The following is a 17,370-nucleotide window of genomic DNA, read 5'->3' on the forward strand; positions in this document are numbered from 1 at the left end:
TTGTCTCACCTTAAGACATCTTGTTCTTATGGAAATGTATCCACCTGATGTTTTATGCCTAGATCCTGTTACATTGTTTGATTTTTTGCACTCAATTTCTTTCAAAAAAAAAAAAAAAAAAAAAAAAAAAAAAAACTTTCCACATTCCATCTGCAGTTTTTTCACTGAACGCTGCACTCCAGTTTTACATAGTGACTTGTTTTGCTTCCATATAAATCTGTAATTAAGCTTCTGTACATTGGCTTTGATTTCAATTTTGCAGAATTATCTAGCAACAAATTAACCTTTATAACCCCATGATCATTGCACATTAATGGTGGTAAAACTTGACTTGAAGTTACATTAATTTCTTTGGTAACACAATGTCTATTATGTTCAGTCTCCTGGTAGTGTTTTTTCATTTTAACAATCTGAAGCAATTGTTCCTGAACATACGTGGTGAATAACTGCCTTACTACCGTTTTAGAATTATTCCACTCAGTTTCTGGTAAATTCAAGTCCCCAGCCATTATTCTTCCCTCCTGTGTTTCATACAAGAAATGTATGAATTCCTCTAGGTCATAAGCACTTAACTGGAGTGTATAGACCAAAGTCACATGTTCCAGGGGTGTCTTAACAGCTATGGGAATTAGTGGTACCAAGTAACTTGCGGGAGGCATGAGGGGTTAACTGGTTCTGTAAAGGTCAACATTTTGAATTTTGCTACTTTTACACATCTGCAAATGACAGCACTAGTACTGGTCTCCAAGGGGCTTCTTTCTTTGGTACCAGTAACATTCCAGAATAGAAAACTTTGCCCCTTTGACTTTCAGGCATAGATGTTAAGACTCCTCGAATGTGCAAAGACTGAAGAACCAGAGGAAAATTTAGGTGGGGGAAGAATTCTACTTGCAATGAGGGAGGAGTTTGTATCCAATGCTGTCTAACACTTCTGCACCACTTCATCCAGGAGACTGAAAATCTTTTGCCAAAGGGGACTGCCAAGGACCAGTTTGTGGGACAGGTTTGTAGAGATACAACTGGGCATTCATTCACTACCACCAGTCTCCTTGTCCGACAGTTTCTTGTTCTTTTTTATGGCAAACAATGTGCTAAAAGGTGGCTAGAAGAAAAAGGCTGCTTTAATTTATATGGCTTTTTTGTACATGGAAAAAATCTTAGAACTCCCTGAATCAATTTCACCATTTCATCATACAGTTTAAGAACCCTGGTTGCAGAACAGCCAAGCAATAATAAAAAGTGGCTTTATCAGCTCAGTCTTAACCCCAACCACCTGTTCCAAATTTTGGGCCAGTAAATTAACCCCGATGGTCACATCTTTAGACATAGCACCATCACATAGCATGATGCAATGGTTAATGGGGGCTGTGGAGAGAAACAGAAATGAATATCTGGACTGGTGGGATGACACAGCTTTTGCTAAACAAAAAACAAGTGAGAAATGGGCGAGACAGAGAAAACTGATGAGATAGACAAAATGGTGAGGAGATACAGACAAGCAAAGGAGAACCAGTGCAAAATGCCTTCAAGAATGTCCGACATCAGTGAGCCATTATCTATAGTTAATGTAGAAAAACTGCATCAGATGCGATTCACTGCACATTCAGGGCTGTTGAAGAAATTGTGTAGTTCTTGAACCAGTTACAAGACAGCATTGCACCCACCAAAGGCCTCATGTCACTACTCAAGTGGAAAAAAAATATTCATAATTTGAGTGGTGGTTTAGTATCTTACTCTGCAGCTACTTCAGGTAGGAGTTGAACAGCATTTAACTACAGAACATTAGTGCCTCTGCAATCACTGTAACCAGTCAACAAAAGTAACAGACTGATCTTGCAAAAAATCAAGACTGAAGAGGGGACTGCACAATTCTTATCAAAAAGTACAACTGCAGGACTGCAGCACTACCATACATAAATGAAAACTGATTAGAGTGTATAGAATACTTTCCAGACACTTTTCTTGAGTCATGAACCTCTTCTGTGGATACCCACATGGCAAGAACATGGTGCCAGTCTAGAAAAAATGGAATTCAGCCAGCTATCTTGGAACTGAAAGCAGATTGTAAGTCATGTTACAAATTAAATGGAAACAGACCAGAGTCAGCACTGGTAAGGCCCATTAACAGGCTGAGGCCATAACAATTCAACTAATTTCAGAAGGAAGGTCTGATTGTCTATGCTTCTACACCTCACTTCTGACTCCTGGAATGAAAAGAAAAACTGACAAGCCTTAAAAATCTGTGTGTGTTCTAGGCTAGTGACCATTAGGGCCTTGTGGAGTGCTCAGACACAGACAATGATAAAAAGATAAGATTGCTACAGGGTTGAAATAACTGAAGAATCGGGTTAGTTACTACATTTTAAACTAGGAAAAACAGTACTAAAAAAAAAAAAAAAAAAAAAAAAAAAAAAAAAAAAAAAAAAAAAACACACTAAAAGAACTAGCCAAACTTAACATTAGAGGAGAAAATTATACATTATTCAAACTAACCTCTACTCCAGCAGTGCTGAACAATCCCAAGGAACTTGAAACAGTTACAATGTGACCATGATTCATCTCCAGCATTTTAGGAAGAAAAGCCTTTGTGGTCTATAGTAAAAGAAAAAGAAAAAAAAATAAGTAAAAGGCAAATAATGCAAAAGGTTTACTTTTTTGTAAGTGAAGTTATGTAGTTCAGCACCTTGTTTAGAAGAGGAAAGACTGTACAGTGGCAAACCAAAAAGTAAGGCTCAGTTTTATAGTTGTGATACTTACCATAGGAATGAACAAACAAACTGCTGATGCAACTTAAACTGTTGTGCTTACAATTATACTGCTATGTGATTACTCCCACTTCAGAAGTGGCAATTTCATTATTCCAGAAAACAAAGTTAAATTCTGCAGGAATAAAGTTCTATGTTACTTAAAATCAGGGTGTCAAGTGAAGGCTATTAAAACACAGCCCAAGTTTGATTTTAGTTTGCAGTCTGAAAAAATGTTTGTTACATGTAGTTTTAGGACAGACCAAGCCCACTTTCAAAACTTCACTTCCCACGAGATGGATCACATATAAATGCTCCAATTTACTGCTTCTGATTTTCTAGATTGGGAAGAAAGGCAAAGTAACATTGGTGAAGATGCAACATTGATTTTTAAAGCTGAAACTATTCGCATGAAAGCTTTTTTGGGTTTACAATAAAGAGTACTAAAAATATTAGAGCAAATTTGCTAGAAATAAAGATCCAGTTTTTGTACCAGTCTCCCAAAAGCCACTCTTGTTGCAGTCAGACCACCAATTAAGGGACCAACTTCTTTACTCTGTTTAGATTCCTAAACAGCCACATTTAGGTACATAATAATGTGCCAGGCAAAGAAATGACAAACAAGCCTTTTTAAGCATCAGTTAAGTCAAGTATTACTCAAGAGCATAGGAAGCCTGGCCAAGGATCAAATGTCAGATGCAAACAGCCAAGTGTTAGCCAAAAACAATATTCAACAGTTATTAGTGCCCACTGACCCAAGATGTCAGAAACCGCTACTGCTTCAGCTGCTGCACAGTTTCCAGAATTACACAATCTTCACTTCAACAAATTTCTCCTCCTGAATCTTAAGCACAGAGCTATAATATGTAGCATGAAGGTCAAAAATCACATGGTGGCCATGGGGGGAAGGAAACTGGCATATTCCAGCCAGTAGCAACATACCTACTGGACTGTATGTAGTCAGTTGGTATCCTGACCCCCCCCCCCTCCATACTCACTGCAGTAGTGCATTTTCACTTTTTTCTGCATCTAAAGCAGTATCTGCAATGGCATTATGCACAAATGCAAATAATCACACTCCCCAAACGTATAATTTCCAGTAAATGAATATATAAAAAAAAAGAGGAAGGCAGCGTCCTTACAATTTTAGCAGGTTAAAACAGTAACTACATGTTCCAAGCACTTCTCTTCAAAGATAAAGGCCCAGAAATACAAAAATCCCCCTCAGAAAAATCAATTACATGGTCATCTCAAGAATTTGACTTCAACTGGAGTAAGTAGTTGTGACTGATAAAGCAACAGTACCCCATCTCCTAAAAAAACATACAAGGGATTTTCCAGCTGTGTTCTACTATCTATATTTACATAACATAAAAATCAACACATACACTAGCATTCTGAATAAGAAGCAGTTAAGCTTCCGTAATGTGCCCCAAAAATACAAGTTCTCAACTATGATGGTACACACGGATTTTTATACTACAACTTTCAAATACTCCACATCCATGTGGCCAGTAACATTAGCAGAGTGTAGCAGTAACACTTATCCTTTTATCCTACTACATAAATACAATAAAATTGAGGCAAGAAAGTTCCAAAATCACATCAAGAAAGCATTCTTAAAAGTAGGTCCTATTGGCACATTAAGTTACACTGCACACATTTTACACCTTTGTTAGCAACTGCAGTATTCCCCATATTTTAGCAGAGTCTAATATGGACCATTCTACTGTGGAAACAATAGGTGCAATGGACCAGGGTTCTCTTCTCATCTTGGTACACATGTCCACAGTGTATTAATACTGTACAGAAAATGTTCATGCATAAAATATGGAAAATGTAGGTTCATACAATTTTAACTATAGGTCTGCACTGTTACATTTCTCCAAATACTGCTGCGTTTTTGTTAAGTATAATAAAGATGCAGTATGGATTGTATCACTGCACATTTTGTGTGTGCACACAATCCTGCCTTTGGAAACTTGCATAAAGTTGGAGGTGGTTTCTGTCAGACACACACACACACACACACACACACACACACACACACACACACACACACACACACACACACACACACAGTATACCAAGCCCAGGATTTTTTCAACTGGATGTCAACAAAATAAGCAAAAGTTTATTAATGCATCTCCAAAGTACAGGGCAGAAACATTTCAATGCAGTCCTAAACTAATCTCTTGGCTTTTCCCCGGTTAGGAGTCGCCACAGCGGAACTCTGGTCTCCTAATGATTGGCAATAGATTTTTACAGTGCAGAGGTGACAGCCAGACATCCAACCTTCAAAGGCGGCACACCCATTCATGCAGGCACCTACTTGCATGTCTTTAAATGTCACTAGACCGTGGGGAGGACATGCAGACAACACAGAAGGTGCTCCAGCTTAGAATCGAACCAGAGAACCTCTTGCTGTGAGGAGACCAAGCTAACCACTGCACCACCATTTCAATGCAGTCCTGAGCAATTCGAATACCAATTTCTAAAGTGAATTACTCTGAAAGTACAGTCGTGTACACTTACCATAAGTGTAGATGTTGAGTGTATTCACTGTTGCAGTCATCACATTTGGGTTATCTGCCTGCAGGTAGCCCTCACCCGGCCTGAATACCAGAGTCTTGGAGATTTCTGCATCAGATGCTGTTGCTTCTTCCATGAGGTCAGGTCATCAGGGGTATAAAACATGCAGCAGATGCCATTACATAAGTTTTTCTTGCTCCAGATGTCCAGGTGCCCCCAAAATAGGAAGCAATTACATGGTATGCAACACCCCCAGCAAACAATGATCCAAGATGTCAAGCAAAAAAAAAAAAAAAAAAAAAAAAAATGATAGGCAGAAGTAAAAAGTCAGGGGGCTGGGAGAGTAACCAGGACTGCAACAGCGAATACACCAACATCTACATTTATTAAGTGTAGACAATTGTACTATGTTCTTTGCATTTCACTGTTGCAGTCACCACATTTGGGTTGATTCCCAAAGCCAAGGAAGGGTGGAGGTAGTTATGAAGCATTAGGGCTGGCAATCAGGCCCTGTAAGACTGCTGTGGCAAATCCAGCTCTGGATTTAGAAAATATAGGCAAGTGGTAGTGCTTGGTGAAAGGGTGCACAGAGCTCCAGGATGTCCCTGGTACGAACTCCCCTGACTGAGAAATTCTGTAGAGGTAGATGTAGCCCTAGTGGAATGAGTTCTGATCTCCTGTGGGGTAGGTTTCCCATGGTGCTTGTAGCAGAATGTATGCAGTGTGCTATCCACTTAGAAATGGTTTGCTTTGAAATGGCCTTTCCCTCTGCTCTTATAGCAAAGGGGACTAGCAGCTGGTCAGATTGAGAGGCTTAGTCCTGTCCAGACTAAGCTGCCTGTGCATATCCAGGGAATACAGGATACATTCCCCTTTACTCTGATTAGGAAAAAAGGTTGGCAAATAGACTGGTTTAAAGCCACACTAGACACCACCTTGGGCACAAAAAGAGACTAACCTGTCTGCATGAAAATAATGAAGGGTTCCAATGCCATAAGGGCCTGCAATTCAGACACTTCTTGAAGTGATGGCTAAGCCACACTAGACACCACCTTGGGCACAAAAAGAGACTAACCTGTCTGCATGAAAATAATGAAGGGTTCCAATGCCATAAGGGCCTGCAATTCAGACACTTCTTGAAGTGATGGCTAGAAGTAAGACGGTTTTCCAGGAGAGGAATTTTAACTCTGCTGTAGCTACAGGTTCAAAGGGCATAAGTGTGAGATTTTCTAATACACAAGTCCCAGGCTGGAGTGGGAGCTCTCCTGGGGGCGGGTCTTAAATTTTTAGCTCCTCTCAGGAACTGTTTTACCAGGAGGATAAGAAGAGGGGTGGCTCAGTACTACAATGAGCTGAGATGGCAGAGGCATGAATCTTAATTGAAGAGAAGGATAGGCCTTTTGTGGAGTATAATCTAGTATATGAGGTAAGCAGGGCACAGTTGTGGCCATTCCCCGATACTGGCTCCAGGAACAGTATCTTTTCCACTTTCCGAATAGGATTTTCTAGTACTAGGCCTCCTTGCCTCAAGAATGACATCCAGCACCTGCTTACTGAGGGTTGCTGGTGTTGAATTCAGGGGATTAGCCAGGCTGCAAGGTTCAGGGTCTGTAGCAGAGGGTGCAGAATCTGGCCAGCTTGCTGGGACAGCAGGGAAGGAATCTGAGGCAGGTGCCAAGGTTGTAGCACTGTCATAATGCGCAATAGAGGGTACCAGTGTTGGTGTGGCCAGGTCTGGTGCAATCAGGATTGTTCTTGGCTTGACCCATTTGATTTTTAGTAGAACCTTTGAGAGGGGGCAGAGGGGGAAAGACAGACTGAGGCTTTCCCAGGTGAAGGACAGGGCCATCCACTTTCCAAGCTTAGCTGTGGGGAGTTCTGGTGCAAGTTTGCTTAATTGATGGTTCTGAGGGGAAGTAAAAAGGTAGACCTCTGGTGTCCCCCACCTGTTCCTCAAAAAGCTTGAATATTTTGGGTTCCAGTTTCCATTTGTGTGGGTCCATGAGATTTCTGTTTAGGTTGTCTGCCAGTGAATTTAGTTTGCCTGGCAGGAACAGAGCTTGTAAGTGCACTTGGTTGCTCACGACAGTGTTCCACAGAACCATGGCTAATCTGCAGAGGTGATCGGAATGGCTTCCCCCCTGCTTGTTTATGTAACACAAACTGTGGTGTTCTCCCTTTACCAAGCTGCCCTGGAAGAATAAGGCCTTTGAAGGCTGTCAGATCATTCTGTACAGCTAACATTTCTTTTTGATCGATATACAGGTGCATTTGCTTTGGGCTCCATTTGCTCCGAATGCAGTGCCCAGCCATGTGGGCCCCCCCATGCATAGTCTGAGGAGTCTGTTAGGGTTTGGGTGGCAGGGGGTAGAGTGAAAGGGAGTCCCATGTTGTGGTTGCAGGCCTCTGCCCACCAGAGAAACTCTGTCCTTAGGCAAGGAATGATAGGAATCATAGTTTCCAGATCCTGAGAATGTCAACACCAGAGACTTTAGGTACCACTGAAGTTTCCTCATATGCAGTTTTTCATATGGAATTACTAGAATGCAAGAGGCCATGAACCCTAGGGCTTGCAGAATTTGTTGCAGATAACTGGGCTTTGGTGGCCATTGGATTGAAATAGTTTGTCAAATAAATTTGTTTCTCTGGAGTGAGGAATGCCATCTGGGAAGTTGTGTTCAAACTTGCTCACAGGAATACAATCGGTTGTCTGGGTACCACCTGCGATTTCTTTTTGTTGATGTTATACCCAAGTGAAGTTAGGAGTCTCTTCACAAATGTCAGGTGCTGAAGTAGCAATTCCCGACTGTCCACCTGAATCAGGCAATAGTGCAAGTATGGGTAAATTTGAAGTCTTCTCTGCCTGTAATATGCAATGGCTGGAGCTAGGCACTTTGTGAATACCCTGGGCACAGTAGACAAGCCAAAGAAGTGCGGAGAACGGATGGTGCATACAGCCTGCTCTGAAGCATAGGCATTTCCTGCAAGATTCCCTTATGGGGATGCGCAGATGAGCTTTTTAAATCTAGGGTTGCTAGCCAAGAGTCCTTGGCTAGCATAGGAAGCAGCTGCTGGAGTGTTAGCATTTTGAATTTTGGAACCACCAAAAAGGTGTTTAGAATAGACAGATCCAGGATAGGACGCCAAAAGTTTTCTTTTCTGGGGAGCAGAAAGTCTGGAATAAAAACCTTGTCCCCTTTGTTCTGCTGGGACAGGTTGAATAGCCTTGATATGGAGAAGAAAAAAAGTACTCGCTTTTGGGCCTCTGCCCACTGGTTTGGGTGGGGGGTCTGGCCATCCATTTATGGATGGGAGTGAGTGAAATGGACTGGGAAACAAAGACCTATTTGTCCTGGGTAATGTATTGCCAGTTTTTGGCATGCAAGGCTAGTTTTCCTCCTAAAAGGGTCAAGTACTTGGGCAAGGCTTGGAGGAGTTTAAGGATAAGTCATTGTACAATTTTACCATAGGATGGTGACTTACTACTCTTGGACGTGGGAGCACTCCATTGCTTAGATCTGTGCATAAGCAGAGACTGAAGTCTTGGTGGTTTGCTGCCCCTGGGCTTGGACTGAGAAGGCCTGGAAGGGACTGGAAAAGGCAAGTTTATCTAGGTGGCGTGATTTAATGGTGCATCCAGTAATTTTGCTTTGACATGATCTGGCAAGTTCTGTTCCTCAAGCCAAGCATGTCTTCTAAGAACAGACTCTGACAGCAGCCCTGCAAGATGCTTCTAAAGCATCAACCCCACATTGCAAAGTTTACCAACTTGGTTAGCAGAATGCATCAACTCTTGTAAATCTTTGTGTTCTGCACAATCAGGAAATCATTTTTTTTTTGTTTAATTAGCTCCATAATATACTGTTGATACCAACATATGGAACTGGCAATTTAAAGCCCTAATGGCAAGTGTAGCAGGTGTATACCTTTTTACTCCATCTGTCTAAAGCCCTGGAATCCCTGTCCGAAGGGGTAGGATTTTTGGCAGTTTTAGCTTAATGCCTTTAGGTCCCTGGGAAATGGTCTCTGGATCAGCAGTAGGATTCCTAAAAAGGAATTTGTGGAAGTCAGGCACTCTATAGTACCGGTCAGGTTTCCTGGGAGCTGGAGGCAAGGTATCAGGGGTAAGGCTGGATTCCAGGAAGATGTCTACAATTTTCAGAACAGGAGGGATAGCTAGAGGCCTGTGCTGAGGAAAGCTTAAAGATTCCCAGAGTCTTTTTGGGCTGGAAGGAGTAGTCCTGGCTCTCCCAGCGGAAATGCTCTGTAAGGGTGTGCAGGGCTTCAAAGGAAAAAAAAAATTCTGGAGGGGAAGCAGAGGGAAAGGAATTCTCTGCATCTGAATCTCACAAGTAAATAAGGGCATGTCCTGGAAATCAGAAGGATCAGAGTTATCAGATTCCTGATCCAAAGGAAAAATCAGTTCTGGGTCTTTTTGAGGAGAATGGCTGAGGACCCAATTACTTTAATTAGGGGAAGTCGGCCTTCCAATAATTTGTTTTTGTGGCATGTGGGCCCGAGAATGCACTTTGTCAGTTTCATAGGCATACTGCGAACTTTAGGCCTGAGAAATTCGGTATTTGGGTTTGAAAGAAAGTAGTCTGTTTAATATGAAAATCGGAAGGTCTGAATACACCCTCAAAAGTCCTTACCTACACAGCAGCTCCAGACCCATCCAAGGCAGAGACATCCACAGAATTCTAAGAAGCATCTTGCAGCATACCAGACTCAGAATGGGTCTGAGGCCTGCAAATCTGTAGAAGCGGGCATCAGGGACTGTGAAGGCACCTCACAGAGTACTGGCAACTAGCTTAACGTTAGCGTAGTTGGCAGCCTTGGACCTATGCAGTCTTGTCTTTATCAGAAGATTGGTAGTCGGCTGGCTTACAAAGACATTTCAGAGTACAGAGATAAGAGTGCGAAAGAATTTAGCTGCAAAACTTGCCAGACGACCAACAGTTCGAGAGTTGAACAAGGCACAAAACAGACAGTGAGGGACGTAGTGGTCTGGGCCTAAACAGGTGACACAGTAAGAATGAAAATCTCTGCGAGGTACTTGCTTTCCACAGGCAAGAATTTTTTCTGACATTGGTTAGAGGAAGAAAAAAAAAAAAAAAAAGATCCCCAATGGGGTACTTATCTTCTGGAAGAGTTATGTCAAACTCAAAACAAAAATTTTCAGGAGTCGGCCAACCGTCACTTGAACGGCTTCTGCTTTGGGCACTACATGGCAAGAAAGACTGATGTAATGGCATCGGCTGCATGTTATACCCCGGAAAACATGAAGAAGCGACAGCATCAGACGCAGAAATCCCAAGACTCTGGTATTCAGGCCGGCTGAGGGCTACCTGCAGGCAGATAAACCAAATGTGATGACTGCAACAGTAAAACACTAAGAACATCTGTATTTGTAAAACAGGAGGTATAGCTTGAAAACCAGAGGCCATCAAAAATCTATTTTATTTCTGTACCTGCTGACCATCAGCTCCCTCTGTGTTCCATTCTCCTTTTTTACTTGTTCCATCTACAGTATCAGTATAACACTTGGGAGGAGATAGTGGACTGGACAAGAAATGCCATCATCTAGGCAGAACCTTAAAGTCCCTGGTCTAGAGTCCTGACACTAGAGTAACACTGGCCTCCCTCCTGTGCTAAAACCCAGCTACAGTGCACAAGCCCTACCTGTAGAGCCAAGGCACTTGTTGTAGTCTGCAATGCTGCTGCACTCTTGCTCCCACCAAGAGTGAGTAGCAGCAAGCAAAACTACCTGCAGTCCCCTGGAGATGGGCAAGCCTGGCAGCTCATTTCTGCTTCTCCCTGCTTCAAGCATGTGTTGCCAGTTGATTTGGAATCATCCAAATTGTACTCTATATCCTCTTTCTATGCAATGGACACACACACACACACAGGACACACACACAGGACACACACACAGGACACACACACAGGACACACACATTTCCAGTGCTGTAAAAGGATGGGTACTTATCAATGTATGTACAAAGACATTTTCAAAACCTCCTTTTACAAAAGGTATTATGTCAGAGTGTACATCATCCTTAGGAAAAAAGAAATCAGCACCTGTCCAAGAATGCTCAGCAAGGATTCCAATTCCAGTGCTAGCAGCATCAAATGATAAAAACCCTAACTGCAGTAGTGGCTTGGGAGGTAGCAGAAGGGGATAGGTGTACCCATCATTGAGCTGCCGTGCACTGCTTCAGTCCATTGGAGCCACCTCCTGGTAGCAGCCCTCAACATGCGCTTACAAAATGTGGTGTTTTTTTTTTACACCAATGTGGATTACGCCTTTTAATGACCTTATCCTGCAGGATAAATACTCACCACTAGGATGCTGGCGAGGACTAAGCACTGTAGGATAAATACTCACCACTAGGATGCTGGCGAGGACTAAGCACTGCACTGAAATGAGGTCTTCCTAGACTGCTCTTACTTGGATTTCTGGTGAAATTACTTCACGAGAGGAAAAATGGGCTGTGGCACCTTTGGCGAACAGGCTTGATGGCCAGAAGGCACAGGAGCAACATATAGATACAGGTTTTAATAATTTAAATCAAAACTGCGCAAGTCAGAATCCACCAAATATGCACAAATGTTTCTGGTGCCATTTCACTTCATCAGCATACCACAGAAGTGGAAGGTAGCTTATATTTTTTTTCAAGCAGTTATATACATATAGACATACAAAGAATTGTTACAAGAAGCTTTTCCAACTTGGTAAATTAGAGCAAAGGAGGAGAATCTCAAATATGAAACAGATTTAGTTTTTTTTTTTTTTAATTCCTTAAAGGAATAACATAACCAATATTAGGGATCAAAGCTATGGTAAACACCAATATTAGGGATCAAAGCTATGGTAAAAACCAAGTCTCAATGAACCATAGCAAGAGGCAGCTTAACAGCATCCTGGTATACAAAAGCATATTGCATCATCCCTCTGACTTAATACAAACCTAACAGTTTTGTACCAACAGACAACTAACTTAACGGTCATATGCCACACTGTTTCAAGAGCTGGTAAGTTAGTTCAGAAAAGGGGACTAAAGGAAACCTTGACATCTAAAAATTTCCATACTCATCTGGGGACCACTCTGGTGTAAATCGTACACCCTTAGCTGATCTAGTGTGATCCCCATGATGCAGAACCACCTGCTTTTAGGCAGTCTCTTCCCAAAGAGTAAGGAATGGAGGGTTACAGGGCAAGGCTTGCAGCAGCCAGTACCATACTGCAGGTACGTTAACTTCTAAATAAAGCATGCAGGAACATGTCTGCACCACATTCCCCACAAGGCATCATCTTGAAGTCTCTCCAACCGGGAATATTCAGATGGTAATGACAGCCCCACCCCGCACGCCCAAGTGAGCTGATCTTTTTCTACACATGACTTTGCACCAAGACTGCTTCTAGAGAGCAAAAAACTGTAGATTAACAATGAAGCCAGAACTTTACAAGTTGCAGCACCCCCCCCCATATACAAACAAAACCATTTTGTGTACTCTGTCAGCTTGCCTTTACAAATTATTGAAAATTCCACCGAGTTCACTTGATTTAACTTTTATCTCAATGCTAAAAGCTTCACTGACACAGCCTCAGGAGGTAAAACTGCTATACTATCTCTTTATAACAATTCCAGACAGATGCTTGACTGGAAGCATCAGCTTGATTTGAAAACAGAACACCAAGAATCAAAGTTAGACATCTGCACTCTGGGTAGCTGGAACACAGTACACTATACAAAATGGTATTCCCCCTGCCTATGTATATTACATTTTAAAACACACACACAAAAAAGTCTTTACCATAATGAAAGCTCAAGATTGGCAAGCCCATCTTCATGCCCTAGCAAACACTTTTCCAGGTCACTTTATCCTCTTTACCCATGATGCTTTGCTCATCAGTACCTCCTATTCAGAACAGCGGTACGGATGAAGTAGGGAAAACACCACACAGAGAATGACTAGGACTGCAAGAACACCAACAGCTCTTTGCAGTGTTCACTGTAATCCCAAAAGACTGATTCACCCAGACTTAAACTACATTGATTGCAGTCAATGAAATTCTCAAGTCCCTACCAACCTTAATATCTGGACTTGCCAGAGAAAATACAAATCTTAAAAAGCTGGTGCATGAAATAATTTACTTATTAACACACTGGTATTAAAATGAAGAATTTAAAGTAAAGTAGTGCTCATAAACCTTCAGAAAGAGTCGCCTGAAGCAGTACAGAGTACTGCATCCTTCAATCCATACCATACACATTACCTTCTCCAAAAAAGAAATGAAACATTTAAAGGTCCTTTACATCTTGTAAAAAGAAAATTTACATGAACCTGGACTGTATTTGTCATACACATGTCCCCTTTTATCCAGTAACTGCCTGCAGTCAGCATCTCCAAAATGTTACAGCTAACTTTTCAGATTATGACTCTTAAAGTTCCAGACTGCTGGCCCACTACAAACTAACTTTAAACACCATCATGAATGCCCCCAGTATCTATACAGCATACCAAAACTAAAAGAATCCTACTGCAGAAACTCTTAATTCACAACAACCTTCTAATCAATTAATTCAAAAGACAGCAGGAAACTTATGTTAGACTTTAAACAAATTAGAAGTGATTTAGTAATAGAAAGGAGGATACGATCTAGGAGGAAAAAAAATTCAACCCAAGTGGACAAGATGTGCACAATTTGGCTTTTGAAATATTCTCTTAGATGGGATGTATATATTGAAGGGCAGCCTGTGGATGCTTGATACAAGTCTACATCACAACTGCAAAATTCCTTTGGGTATTGAAGTGAGTCAGCAATATTTTGACAAAATTTGGGGTAAGCTTTGCCAAGGATAAAATCCCTTGGGATAAGCCTAGTAACCATCCATGAAAATCAAGCTACAAAGCAAATCTTAGTAATTTGGTCACAAACCTTCCATCTCCCATAAGCTTTTTTCACAGCAAAAGCTGAGAAATACTCATTTTTAGTGAGAAACCACACCAATTTCCCTTCTGGACTAAATCAAGAAACCCATGGCCTGTAAAGTATTGACAAACTTCTGCAAATGTAAAGGTCTTATTGTGCTGAAGAGACTGGAGTGGGAGGAGAGCTATTGCTACACTGCACCTATTGGAAAACTTTTATTTTAAATTATTTTTAAAACACATCTAAAAAGAAACCAAGTCACTGATGGCTCGACAAGCAATATGGTTTTACCTATCAGATATCAGGCTGGTAGAGAAGTGGCACTATAGACTGACATTTTTCAACTAATGCTATTTAACTTCATGGCTCCAAGTCCAACAAAATATGCATTTATTTTCCCCAAAATGCTTCCATTTATGCTCAAACTCCTCTGAAGTTTTGGTCTCTGAAGAAAGGTTTTATGTAGTTTGGATATGCCGCCAAGTTCAAATGGGGCTTCTCTACCATTACATTATTATACACACACAACCTTTTTTGAAACTTTTTTTTTTGGGGGGGGGGGCACAGCTGCCATTCAATTCAACAGCATCTTTATTATAATTATGCAAAAAAAAAAAAAAAAAAAAAAAAAAAAAGCAAAAAAAACACACACCTCAGCCCTCCTCATTCACAAGCATACCTCGACTGTCCAGATTTCAGCCTCATATTTTTGGTAATCTGTTCCTCAAAGTTTGTGGTTTTCTGGCAAATTGCTGGGATAAAAATTTAAGTCACTAAATGATACACACATCTGAGTTTCAAAATTCAAATCCTTCAGAAAATGTATGTCAATACAAACCCTGTTACTCTACCAACTTTCCAAGTTTCTAAGAGCAATATTTAAAATCGGTCCCAATTGTCCCATTATTTTGTCAGGGTTTGTCCATATTTCTTGCACAGAGAGGAATGGTCAAGTCTTCCATCTCCTTAATGGCTAGTCAAAGCTGCCATTAGTCATGAGAAAAAAAAAAAAAAAAAAAAAAAAAAAAAACACCACGCACTGTAAATGTTAGGATTCCAATAAGGCACACATGTCCTGTCCTACTCACACAGAAGAAACTGACAGTACTGTGAATGGGGAGACTTAATGTGAACAGACTCTCCTCACTTTGCTCAAATAAAAATAGCTAGATTCAAAAGTCTAGAAGTGATCTGTAATATATGCACTCAAGAGGGCACAAAGCTTTAAGTCTTTATGGAGAAAATGAACTCCCTAGCTGTAGTTTAAAATTCTGAACTAAAGTTAAAAGCAAGACATCTTACCAGTTAGTACCATAGGTGGCACCATTGTTGGCATCTGTTCTTCGTGCCCTGATGTGCCTGCTTGTTCACTGCATGAACTTCAGAGACTGAAGTATAAGATGCACTAGGATTTCAGGGCTTAAGGAAAGCATAGAGAGAAGTCTGGTTCATGGAGAGAGGATCCACTTTTTAAACCTGCTGTAACAGCTCTCCCACAGTAGGATGTTCTGTTTCCAGTTTTGTGAGGAAGCAATTTTTAAAAAATTTCACTTGTTGGAAAGGTCCAGAAAGATTTCCCAAGTGCAGTAACCATTTGCATGGGTCCATCTGGAATAAGCTCAGCCTGTATTCAAATACATTTTCCTAGGATGGTATGCAGGCCTGAGGGTAATGCCAAAATTTTGGGGCATTTTTCCATGCCTGTATTTGCCAACATGCATGGGGAAGAGCAGAGTCCCCCTTGGCACACCACATGAACAGTGGAGCTGTCCATAAAGATTTGGAACCAATGACTGGTGCCAGAAACATGGCCTCAAATTGAATGCCAAGAAATGTAGCATTATCCCCTTTGAGGAAAAATGGCACCCCCAAATTATCACATTAACAACCTGCTAAGCATGCAGCTAGTCGCGAGGGAGTTTGGTACCCAGGTTGATAGCAAACTGACTTTGGACCACCACTTTGCCTCCGTTATACAGAAGGCTTTCCACATGGCCCACCTCATAAGGGTATTTCATCCAAGAACAAGGTCATACTATCCCTGTACTCCCTCATCAGACCCATTATCGAATACAATGCCAACGTTATACAGAAGGCTTTCCACATGGCCCACCTCATAAGGGTATTTCGTCCAAGAACAAGGTAATATTATCCCTGTACTCCTCCCTTATCAGACCCATTATTGAATACAATGCCCCCTTTGGCATGTACCTTGCCAAGCACATGCAGCAGCTAGAGAGACCACACACAGGCTCCTGACCAGGAAAATCTAGGGCCTCAAACAGCTATCCTATACAGATAGTAGAGAGACAGGTCCTTAATTCGCAGTCTCAGACTGCTCACAGGTGACCCATGTCTGGTATACAAGGGCATCTCAGACCCAGCCTTGGAGTTGATGCATATCCACAAGTCAAACTCAACTTGTGCAACCCACATACAAGGCCTCAACCTAGTCTGTAACATTAATTGAACTTGTTAGCAGGATAGTTTGTATCACAAATACCCCCATCTGTGGAAAAGACCACCTCTCCATGTCAAGCAGAATACCTCACTAGCCCTCTTTAAGAGGACCCTGGATGACTGGATGAGAAACAGGATCCCATCCATGCCTGCTGAAGAGGGAAACAGGTGCTGACTTTATTCTTGGATATGTTTATAAGAGCCTCCAGGCCAATAGCCTAGTATAATCCTATATGAAGTTCCACTCTGCCAAAGAGGAATGAGAGATGGAGGCCAAGGGAGCAAAACACTGGACTACAGGAAGCAGCCCATTAATAGTTCAATTAATCCTCTGCTCCAACTAGACAATGCTCCTTTAAGACAGACATCAAGACAAAGGGAATCATTTGGGGGGGATTTTACAAGTGAAACTGCATGGCAGTACATGCATCCTGTCTGGTGGGAACAACTACCCAAATCACACTTAGAAAAGTGAATAAATTCAGACAGCTGGGTTTACATGCAGCTGAAGATCAAATAATCTTTTGGCATAAATTTTTATTGTTTGGGAGTTGGAGTACATATTTAACATGCTGCTAGTTCTAGCTAATGTAGTAGTATCTATTGCCCTTAATCCTAGATACACTGCAAGAAGATACACTGCAAGAACTTGGACTAAATGAGCCCAAGTCCCATATTCAGCCATTTCTGATACAT

General features: G+C 41.5%; 1 protein-coding gene across 1 annotated transcript in view; it reads right to left on the minus strand.

Moving 5' to 3' along the window:
* RDH10 (retinol dehydrogenase 10) overlaps positions 1-17,370 on the minus strand; it is a 140,430-nt gene that overhangs the window by 91,967 nt on the left and 31,093 nt on the right. The window contains exon 3 of the mRNA XM_044067228.1: positions 2,494-2,592. Coding sequence (XP_043923163.1) covers positions 2,494-2,592 — 99 coding nt within the window. The remainder of the gene's footprint in view (positions 1-2,493; positions 2,593-17,370) is intronic.

The sequence above is a fragment of the Protopterus annectens genome, chromosome 3.part1 (assembly GCF_019279795.1).
Source record: "Protopterus annectens isolate FY-2018-M chromosome 3.part1, PAN1.0, whole genome shotgun sequence".
NCBI lineage: Eukaryota > Metazoa > Chordata > Ceratodontiformes > Protopteridae > Protopterus > Protopterus annectens.